Source organism: Polistes dominula, unplaced genomic scaffold (assembly GCF_049000335.1).
Source record: "Polistes dominula isolate Pdom_NZ unplaced genomic scaffold, Pdom_raw_medaka contig_73, whole genome shotgun sequence".
Classification (NCBI taxonomy): domain Eukaryota; kingdom Metazoa; phylum Arthropoda; class Insecta; order Hymenoptera; family Vespidae; genus Polistes; species Polistes dominula.
Genome location: NW_028300951.1, coordinates 1,255,290 through 1,266,775, shown reverse-complemented (window position 1 = coordinate 1,266,775; position 11,486 = coordinate 1,255,290). Strand labels below are relative to the sequence as shown.

The 11,486-nt window shown below is 34.4% G+C and overlaps 1 protein-coding gene and 2 long non-coding RNA genes across 19 annotated transcripts in view; 2 read left to right on the top strand and 1 right to left on the bottom strand.

Moving 5' to 3' along the window:
• Window positions 1–11,486, bottom strand: part of rdx (BTB/POZ and MATH domain-containing protein rdx) — a 95,767-nt gene that overhangs the window by 7,667 nt on the left and 76,614 nt on the right. For 4 of the 7 annotated variants that reach the window (XM_089172107.1, XM_089172111.1, XM_089172110.1 and 1 more), the window contains 6 exons: window positions 5,980–6,124; window positions 1,623–1,759; window positions 1,383–1,534; window positions 1,057–1,196; window positions 798–975; window positions 26–347 (listed from right to left, as the gene is read on the bottom strand). In XM_089172107.1, the coding sequence (XP_089028233.1) occupies window positions 26–347; window positions 798–975; window positions 1,057–1,196; window positions 1,383–1,534; window positions 1,623–1,759; window positions 5,980–6,124 (1,074 nt within the window). The remainder of the gene's footprint in view (window positions 1–25; window positions 348–797; window positions 976–1,056; window positions 1,197–1,382; window positions 1,535–1,622; window positions 1,760–5,979; window positions 6,125–11,486) is intronic. The other 3 variants (XM_089172108.1, XM_015327969.2, XM_015327970.2) reach the window with 3 other exon arrangements.
• LOC107070100 (uncharacterized) lies at window positions 1,773–5,973 on the top strand. Of its 11 annotated transcripts, none has more exons than XR_016176457.1 (4): window positions 1,773–2,145; window positions 2,375–2,433; window positions 2,636–3,254; window positions 3,337–5,973. It is a non-coding gene; the product is annotated as an uncharacterized LOC107070100 (long non-coding RNA). The 11 variants fall into 11 exon arrangements; XR_016176458.1 differs by having other exon boundaries at window positions 1,773–2,157; window positions 3,127–3,254; XR_016176460.1 differs by having other exon boundaries at window positions 1,773–2,166; window positions 3,127–3,254.
• LOC149032616 (uncharacterized) lies at window positions 6,850–8,092 on the top strand. Its single transcript, XR_016176461.1, has 2 exons — window positions 6,850–7,189; window positions 7,676–8,092. It is a non-coding gene; the product is annotated as an uncharacterized LOC149032616 (long non-coding RNA).

Below are 11,486 nucleotides of genomic sequence, written 5' to 3'. Positions count from 1 at the left end.
TTAAAAAGATTAAAAGATAACTTACGTATTAATGAAATCTATGGCTTGGGCTTTAAGTTGATCAGCACTATGAAGATCAGCGAGTATGAGAATGTCAGCAGCATTGTCAATTGCTAAACTCCCACAGAGTGCTTCCTCGCACATTACTTTTAGCCTTTCCAATGCATACTTATCAGCGGCTGCTAAGAGATCGTCCGCCATTTTTTCAAGATTCGATGCTTTACCGGTGTATATAAATCGTAACATCTCTCGCAATACTTCTTGTTCAACGTCCGTTATGTCAACACGATTTTGTTTTCTCTCTTCCATCTCGTGTTCGAACATCGCCGAAAATACAGGACTTCGTGCTGCACAAGAAGAAGAAAATAAATAAATAAATAAATAACAATTTTCTAACACTTCGGTGTAGAACATATTTTATGAAATAGGTGAAAGATTGATGTCTCCTGGTTTCTATCAATACAACGATTGAATAATTGACAAAAGTGTCTATGGAATATATTTTATCAATGATTCATCTCACACACAACCTATCTATAAGTAAAACAATTGAACGATCTGAAACGTGTCGTGTCTCTACGGTATAGTTCATCAATGATTCACCATCCTGTTTTCCTACGGTCAAGTTAATCAATTATTAAAACTTGACACATTGACAAACTCTATACATTCGACACTTTGAAATCATTTATTTGGTTTATTGGTTGATCAATGATTTTTTTCTTGTCTTCCTTCTTCCTCTTCTATGGAGAATGGATGTGTTGTCTTTTTTCTATATTTTATTTTTGTAAACTCACCAGCGAGAATGGCTTTGTGCGCCTGGAATTCCCTTCCGCAAACAGTCAGCGTAACGTCGCTGAATTTTTGGTTCTCAAATAAAAGACCAAGATCGTCAGGTAGTCGACAGTCCGGTACTTTGAACTGTATCGTGTTACTTTGACCGGAAATGTTAACGCTGTCTGCCACTACACTGACCTAAAATAATAATAATAAATAATATCGTTTAATGTTATTTTTAATAATCATAATTCGTTAAAAATATGATAATTAACATACAAAGGTATATACCTCACAGAATATCGTGAGTTTATCGTCTGGTAAAAGCCCATTGGCCTCGTCCAATAGAAAATCTCTCCTAATGAACTTTTTAAAGCCCCAATCTTTACCCTGAACGAACCTGTATGCTCGTTGACTCTCTGAAAGTATAAATTAAAATGGATTATATTTTTTTCTTTTACAAAGTTCTTCTTTTTTTTTTTTTTACTCTCTTGTAATCAGTTGGAATTTTGTTGTTGGATAAACTGTTGACAATATTTAAACAACAATCGTATTTAATCAGTTTGATTAGAAAAAAAAAATATAAATGATTTTGTTGGACATACCCATTGCTTTGGTTTCTTCCCTTTTGGCATTAAGAATAGAAAATTTGAACTTTGCCCTGACTTCTGATTTATTGCAGGAAACAAGAAGGAGGTACAGGGACAGGTAGTCTTTGCTCTCCTCGTCCAGCCCCTTAGGGTTTACTCTTAGGCACCTACAAAAAAATTCATCATTTAAAGTCAAATCTCAGGATTTAATAATTTTAATTGATTGTCTTCTTTCATCCAAGAAATATCACTTACCATTTCAATTTGTCGTTGGCTCCCGCCGAGAAGGTGGACGACTTGAGTACTTCTCCCATTTCTTCACGGCAAAAGCTGAAGTTATTTATCGTCCACATGTAGCTGAATTTGACCACCTTCACCTGTGCACACAAGACCTTCAAATGCGACACCACGTCAGAGTCTATTTCGTGGAATCTAAACTTAATCTAATTATTCTCTAATTTCTATATGTTCGTGAAATAAAAAAAAAAAAAAAAAGAAATAAACAAAATTAACGCAGATAAACGTGTACTATTAAAATACAATCCTGCTTATTATTATTATTAATAATCTTATTTGAATTTGATATTCAAATATGGCGCGTGAAGATTTAACGGAACTGTAAAACGTTACAACAGATAGGGGGCGTGACAGAAGAAAAGATAAAATGGAGATAACAGAAGTGAGATATGCGGCCCCCAAAGTACACAGAACAGCAGCAGCAGCAGCAGAACACAGCTGGACGGATATAACTATATCAAGACTGTCCTTGAGACTTCGAGTGAGCTACGAAGTACTACAAGTATTTACACGTGTTGGCTTGAGGAATAAAAAGTCAGGGTCGAACAATCGAATTTCGGCTTTTTTTTTTGCTTACGTAATATTTGATAAGGAGTATCATTTATAGTCACTTCAATCTTTGCTAAAATGCTTGTTCGACTATACGATAAAGATGAATTATTAAATATTAACGTCAAAAGAAATGAATTCTTTTCAATTATTATTTTTAGGTTTCAACATTAACAATATAACAACCAAACAAATAACCAACATAACCAAAGAATATAAGGTGCGAAATAATTTAAACGTACAAAATAATTATTTAGAAATTATCTTCATTCATTGTCGATAAGAAAGAGATCTTTATTAACGACGAATAAACGGACGCCATTTTTTTTTTTTTTTTTTAATTCAAATACAATGATGGTACTTTAAAACGAAAATGTAACAAAAGTATAATTGTTTAAACGGTAAATGTGTACATTTTTGAGATATGTATTAAAGAAGAAAAAGAAAAAATGCATGGCAACAAGATGACGAAGCAAAGGGAACGCCTAAGGGAAAAGAAGAAGAAGAAGAAGAAGAGTAGGAGAAGAATAAGTAATAAGAAGAAGAAGAAGAAGACGAGGTCGAGCCCCCAGATGTCAATGATCTCTGACGTCATTTGTGTGCACGACCTTGGCGAACGAAACTAAGCCCAGAGCCAAATCTATCTTTCTAGATAGTTCCTTTAGTGCTGACCTCGCATGTTCTTCTCCTATTGCTGGCATACGATGATGATACGAACATAGTTTTAATCGAAATTTAAAGGGGATTTTTTTTTCTCCAAGTTTCATTATTGCATGCATACTACTTGTTATTTCGTAATTTCAAGAAAAATCTAATAAAGATAAGTACAATTAATCAACACATGGTAACGATAAGTAACGTGAACAACTAACCAACAATTCTTGCAAACTTCTTTTAATATCCTTTCTTTTAGATTATGCTAAAGATATAAAATACAATGATGACTCGTTAGAGGACCAATATATTGGCTCGTACATTCTCACTTGTATTTTTGCAAATTGAAATGAATTACTGAAGTTAACCACAAATGAATCGTGGAGTGTAAGATAATAAAATCATTGTTTGTAATCATTTGAAAAGGTTAGGTTAGGTTTCAAAACGATTGTTATCTTGGTGTCCTTAGGTTCCCATACATTTTGGTGATATATAAGGAGACGTTAAAATACGGTATGCGTTAGAGCAGGTGGGTTGTTCAGAAAGAGAAAGAGACAAGAAGAATAAGAAGAAGACAAGGAAGAAGAAAAGGGGGAATCATCGGTCGTCGGCCTATGAAGTCGTTCAACCCAACAACAACGTCGAGGAAGGCTCGGTCTGACGCTACAACACACACGTTGCTTGCTGCTCGGCAGGCATGATGCCGATCGGCCTTGAATCAGCCGTGCCCGTTTACGGGAACACACCACACAACACACAGTGTGTGTGTGTGTGTGTGTGTGTGTGTGTGTGTGTGTGTGTGTGTGTGCTGTACCACTGTTGGTTGTGCCATATTAACGTGTCGTGTTGTTTTGCCTTGCCCCGCTGATGTGTTCATGGGTTCAACCACCACCAACCCAACTAACTTCTCTATTCACTTCCGGTAGGATCTCCTCTCTTGGACATGCTGTCTGAGTTCTTTCTTTCTTTCTTTCTTTCTTTTATTGCTCGGTTATTTTAACATATGATTTAAAATTAAACTATCCTTCAAGATCTTTTGAATCCTTTAATGATCATTGTTCTATGAAACTTCTTTTTTCTAATTTATTTATTGGCTCGATGATTAAATAATGGCGGATTTTACAAAGAAAAAGTGATTGGTGAATTAATTACAATGATTATTTCTTCTTTCCTAAATTAACAAATGAATATTTCATGAATAAAATCTAACCGATAGCAGAAACAATCATTGTTCTAGATAATTGTATACATTAGACGAATAATTGAATAATATTTAAAATGAAAAAAACACAATATTGTTGTATCAAGTTAAATTAAATTGAAATTTGTGTTTTGTTGGAAAAGATAATTCTAAAGATCGCAGATTATAGGAAGGAGAATGATGAATGCTGAAAAAAGCAACGACGACGACGACGACGACAGAAGAGAAAATAATTTTGGCCGATGATATAATCGTGTGACCGTTTCGCATTGAACGGCCTTGAACCCGGAATACCCGTTCGAACGATGAACCTTAACTGGATGGGGAAGTAGAGATAAAGAAGTTGCGTGCATATTTAATGTTCTTATGAACAAATGTTAAAAAAGAAAAGGGGGGTTTTTTTTTCCTTAGGAATCATGCGAATACCGAAATAACAACAACAACTGTTCAAACAATTTAATTGATACAATTTTTAAACGACACGGAGTATATTATTATTATAATTATTTATAAAAAATGAAGAAGAAAAAAAAAAGAACTTATTTCGACGAGTTTATTCTATCCAACATGGCGGAAGTTGAAAATGGGTAATGGTGGTGGTTTTTGTATCGTGAGTAACCCCTCCCCTCCAACCCTCAGTTGGATAGTTAGTTCCGTGGTTGGCGAATTTTCACGGTGAACTCAGCAAACGTTTCCTCGTTCGGGTCGAAGAATCCGAATGAGAGAGGAAAGGAGAAAAGAGATAGAGAAAGAGAGAGAGAGAGAGAGAGAGAGAGAGAGACAGAAACGAGATATCTAGTTGCAGGTCGTTCACATCGTGAGGGGACGAGCAGTAAAAATAGAACGAGAGTGCCAGGAACGCGTACTCTCTTCGCGAACCAAGAAGAAATTGCTATACGATGAGAAGATGACGATGATGATGATGATGATAATGATGATGACGACAACGATAACAACAATCATACGTAGGACAAGTCAATGAATTTGATTTTCATTGTTTAACTATTACACAAATATTTTCATAATATTGTTCGTTAAATGTTGATAAACAAGAAGAAAATGAATCTGAAACGATTACTCTTCAAAGTTTTTTTGATTTTTTAAACTATATTTGAATCGAGTGGTGGTTTCCCTTCATCATCCGTTCGCTTTATTATATATCTATATTCCTAGGACAGTGATAAGCCAATGGAAGAGTCAGACTGTCGATAAAGTAGATATCCCCCTTTTAGATTCTTCGACGTTGTTATTCTCGAACGGTGTCTCGCGTAAAATTGATGACGTACGTACGACGTGAGGATGATATTGTTCGTTAACCTCTTTTAATTGGAAAGGACGATTATTCGAAAGGAAGATTTCAAGCTTAATTTATCAAACGATAATGTTACAAACGTCATACCTAAACAAACCCCTTGTCACGTATTATTATATTGCGTTATATTTCTATTATTTAGAAATATATTTACAAATATAAATTTGAATTAATTAATATTTTCAAATAAGTTAAGAAAGAATATCAAATGGCACAAGATGGCGGCAATCTGGATTATTTTATTTCTACGTTAAGAGATTTACTTGTAAATATCAAATCTTGAATAAATTTATCAAACTTTGTTTCACATTGGTTTTATCTAATTTTTGAATTTTATCGGATTTATAAAAAAAAAAACAAAAACAAAAATGAAACAAATACAATTTGTATCTTCCTTTCTCTCTCTCTCTCTCTTTCTATGTTTGATTGTGTGTATTTGTTAGAGACACGATCTCCTCACACACACACAGAGTGGAATCTAGAATGAACGAACGGGACATATACTATCGTCGTCGATTAGTCGGTCGTCTTGGAAACGGACACTGTGTGTTCAGTACAGCTTCGGTTTAAAACACAATGGGCGTGTTGGTTGTACGTACCTGTGTGTAACACCAATTCTCGGCAACAGGGGTGTTCACTTCCGGCGGTGGTGGGCTCGGAACACGGCTTACTGCCATACTACTGCTGCTGTGCAAATTCGAGCTGACTCGCGAGGTTTGGGGTGCACAGTCGTTCACCGCAAGCCTGGAAAAAAAAGAAGAAGACAAAAAATATAAAAAAATTAAAAAACAATGTTGCAGAAATTCACAAATAAAGAAATAAACATATTATGGGTGGAAATTATTCTTCAAAGGTAAAATATGTTAACAAATCAAGGTTATTTTTTTGTTGGATATAAAAATAGTCACTTTGGTTTATGAATATATATATATATATATATATATTTATATAAAAAGAAAAGAAGTTAAAATTATGTAGAATCAAAATGACGTGTATAACCTAAAGAACGATCGAGTAATAACAGGAATGACGACGACGATAAGAATTAAAACAATACTAATGATGTACAAAACAAAACTATAAGGATTGGTTGATGATACTAAGAATTGAATCGACATGATTAAAGTAAAATAATCTACAAATGAAGATCCCATTTATCATCATCGATGAACCGACGTCGATCATCTGTGATCAAGAACGAGACTTCAACGAGTAACATAGATGGGAGGGATCATGAAACAGTCAGAGAGAAAGGAATAGGGGTGGATAAGTGAAGAGAGTGAGAAGAAAGAGGGATAGACAGATAGAAACAGGGGGATGAGCAACTACTCTCGTTATAGGCAAAAACAGCATACAGCAAAAGCAAAAGCAGTAGCGCAAAAGGTTCCTCCTCATGGTGGGCTTGTGTTATGGTAAAAAGTATAGTTAAGGGAATAGGGATGGATGGATGGATAGCTTATCGTACCTTATGTATATGCATGATGGGTACGTATGTAGAGAAATGAGTATGGGTGTGCGCGCGCATGAGAGTTTCCTGACAAGTGGAAGAGTGGGGATAGATGTAGAAGTGGTGGTGGGGATAGAACAGTTGGAGTGGGGGTGGTAGTGGTGGCGCTGTTGTTCTGTAGACGAGGAGAACAGATAGAAAGAGGGGAATACAAGTGGGAGAGTGAAAGAGAAAAAGGAATTGAAAGAGAGAGAGAGAGAGAGAGAAAAGGAAGAAGGGTATGCAGGGCACGCGATATGGCAAGCTCTCACGTGTGGCACAAGTACGGAACTACTAAGGAAAACATCGTCGAAGAGCCCACGGTGAGTCCAAGAGAGTACATTAGCCTCGCAGGTTCATCGGACCCCTGTTGGGTTCTCTTCTTTTCTTCATTTCCGTTTTTATTACTTCTTCCTTCACGATCGTTCCTTCCCCATCTCCCCTTACCCCCTTTTCTTAACCCGTCTCTTTCACCTCTGTATTCAACTAATGTACTCTCTCTCTCTCTCTTTCTCATTTTATTTCTTTTTTTTTTACTTCACGACTGGATAAGATCATTAATATTCTTCAAATGATCGATTATTAACACCGAACAGGAAATATGATATAATATTTATTTATTTTTTTTGTTTTTTTTTTTAAATATCAACAGAATTTAAAGTATAAATAATAAAAACGTTAACACATACAACAACAACAACAACAACAATTTGCAATGATTGATATATTTTGAAAGATACAATTGTACGACGTGATCAAATATGCATATGCATTCGTATGAAATAAAATACCCCCTTGTTTCGATATAGATAAAAAAACGAGGGGAAGAAGAAACGAAGAAGTGGGAGGAGCAAGAGGAGCAAGAGAAGGAGATGATAAAGGGGAGGGGGGAAGACGACGAAACGCGACCAAATGCGATTTCGCGTTTCCTTTCTCGTCGATAAATGTTTCGTGTTACTATATCTCAACCAATGGACAAGGGAATACGATGAAAACTGGAACGTTTCTTCCTGTTTCTGTCAATATCTCTATCTCTATCTCTATCTCTCTCACTCTCACACAGATACATACACTCTTATTTCTTTTATCTATTATCTATCTTTTTATCTATCCTGTGCATTTGAACGATTATTTTTATGTATAGCATGAAAAAGAAAGCACTTTTCTTCTTGACTTACTCTCGTTTGTTAATAATAAAAAAAAAGAAAAAAAAAAATAAATAAAAATAACTAAAGGAAACTAAAGGGAATGTTTGAATATTTCTACTTCATCTTTTCTTTAATTATTTCTTTTTTCCTTTTAATCCTTATCCTCGTTTTGTTCCGTATCAAAGAACATATAAAACACGACACTTTCCGAAGGAGGACTTTCCTCCTCTTCCCCTCCCTTGATTCAACCTCCTTCCCTCCCTCCTTCCCTCTCTCTCTCTCTCTTCCCTTCTACAATACAAGCTTCCAACTTTCACTTCCACATTGCTACTCCCACATTGGTTTGCGCTAGATAGTCCGTAACGACTGGTAAAAGAAAGAAAAGAAAAGAAAAGAAAAGAGAAAGAAAAAGAAAAACAAAACAGAGGAAGAGAGGGAGGAAACAAGAGGACAAGATTGGCGAACATTTTTTTCTTTTTTTTTTTTTTTTCGTCAGGGGAGTAAAGACAAACCCTATGTATTTCTATCTGTTCTATTGCGATAGCACCTTGCGTGTGATTGGTCACGGATGTACGAACACGAACGATGATTGTCGTTCGACAAGAAAAGAAATCGATCTGAGGGCGATTCGCCAATTTCTCTCTTACACTTTGATATATATGTATATATATATATATATATATATATATATATATATATTTGTTTGTAATTTACTTCGATAGATGATTAAATCCAACCATCGTATCTATTTCGAGATTTATATGTGCGTGGGTGGTGGTGGTGGTGGTGGTGATGGTGGTATCGATTGCGACCTCTCAGTATTTCTTATTTGTCAATAGTATATAAAATTATAGAAAACTAATTATTATTATTATTATTATTATTATTATTATTATTATTATTATTATATAAAATGTATTTTAGTATTGGTATTAGTTTAACTATTTTTAATATTTATTTGTAGTATTTTAAATATTGGTAAAATGTTGTTTGCGAAATTTCAACAATGTTCTTTTATTACATTATAAATAAATAAATAATAAATATTTAAAGATATGATATATTAAAATAAAAAATAAATTATTTAAATGCAATTATACGTGTCATTAATGAAACATATTATATAATATGAAATATTTAAATAATTTTTGAACAAAAGAATAAAAAAACAAAAATAAAACAATCAAATAAATCCTATAGGGATTAAATTTGGAGAGTTCTTTATCTATCAGAAGGCCTACTCTTTCCGGGGACTCTCTAACGAAGGCGTGGGCCTTCTATGACCCCCCCACTTAACCTCCAGCTCTGACTAACAGTTCGTCGAACAACTCGAAGAAGTGAGCCCAAAGGGGAAAGTAGAACGATCACGAACGCGGTTTCTTGGTTCTCTGTCACTCCTTGAGAATATTCTCTCTTACCGGTGAAAACGAGGAAGTTAGGTGAAAACCACCACCACCATCACCACCCATACTAAGACGAAACCACATAATTACACGCGAGCACTCTCGCGACCAAACGCGACGACCACGATGATAGGTTCGTTTCGTTGCCAAATCAGCCCTGAGAAAGAAACGATATACTTTTGATGTGTATGTATATATGTGTGTGAGTGTGTGTGTATGTGTTGGTTACGTCGACTTTCTACCCCCTCTTCCCTACCCCACCCTACCCCTAACTCGTTTGGCTGGCTGGCTGGCTGGCTAGCTAACTATCTTTCTATTCGTTGTAACTTCCTAACCTCTTTGTAACTTTGATATTCTACTTTGAGGTTATATTCTTTGCCAAACTATAGTTTTATATATATATTGAACTAAATGATTGTATCAAAAAGTATATATCGAGATAAAAAGGTTAGAGATGGGGATGGTAACACTCTCTGATAGTAATGTCAATTAAACATGGCGTCGGTTATATATGGCTCCTCCATTTTTATATCAATTGAAACGAAATTGCATCTTTTACTCTACTGTATCTTTAAGTTTTGTTTAAATTATATAAACATTTGTTACACTGTATTAACTCATTATTAATGACCTTTTTTTGGGACGCATTTTGAAATTGTTTATTTTCTTTTTTTTTCGGAATAACTGCAACTTCAGAGTGAGACATATTTGTTAAAATCGAATCGATTGTACTACGTGATTCATGAAAATATTTACAATTCTTATTATTTTATTTAATAAAAAAAAAACAATTTTTGCAAAAATAGTTCTATTAAATTGGCAATTAAATGATTACAGATTTTATCGATAGATGGCTTTTTAAAATAAGCAATGACTTTAGTTGCTAACCTAATAAATTTGGTTACACAGTTAATTTAATGTTTTTCTTAATGCATTTTCGTATTATGGCGGATGTAATGTGTTAAAATAAATTAAAATACATATTTAATTGTATATTTAAACGACATATGTATATGTATCATTCATTATTTCTATTAATAACACGAACACAATAAGAAAATGAAAGTTTTCCAAACCCCATGGGTTCAAAAAAATCTTATTTTATAAGCCAATTACACACTAAACTCGTTGGCTAACTTTGTTCAAACAAAATAAATAACCCATGTAATAGTTTAACTATGACACATTTAAGATTACAAACGATACATTATTATTATTATTATTATAATAAATACAAGTTAGTATGAGTTGGAATAGACTTAAGATGCATTGAAACTTTCGCTCAATAAATTCCTTTTCTTTCTTTCTCTTTCTTTCTCAATCAAACCTTTTTCTTTTTTTTTTCCTTCATCTTATTCGTTCTTTTTCCTTCAACGTCCTGTTAGTAGCTGCTGCTTGTGCCTGCTTGCCTGCCTGGTGCCTTTGCCTGGATAGTTTTCCCGGAAACGAGTCTCGTGCTACAGAATATTGAAATTCTCTCTCTCTCTCTCTCTCTCGATCTCTCACGAGAATAGATTTCCGCGAATGGTGTGGGACATAGTCATTTCAGATTCCCGACGACGAGAACTTTCCCCCATATAGATACACTCCTCCTACGTATATATATATGTATATGTAAATGTATGTACGTGTATATATATATATACATCTATACTTGTTAGAGTGAGTGAGAGAGATAGAGAGATTCTCAGTTCTATAACTCGAGTTCACCATTCCCGTTTTCCCTCAGACGTATAACAGATACATTCTTTATGAAAAGAACGGAATTATCCGTCTCTTCTTTTTTTTTTTTTTTTTTACCCCAAGCAAAGTTCGAACAAAATCGCGTTACTTTCCCTTCGATTACACTACCACCAACAACGATATACTATTTTTACAACTATCTTTATCATCATCATCATCATCATCATCATACCTTTGGGTTTGTGCATATTTTATTTCTTATCTGTGATTTGTTTCTAAAAGAAATTTCAAAGTAAAAGTATTAGTGTAATGTAAAACTGGGGAACATGTACTACAATGGACGACGGTTGGTACAACCAACCCTCATTTTCTTGTATTTGAATAAT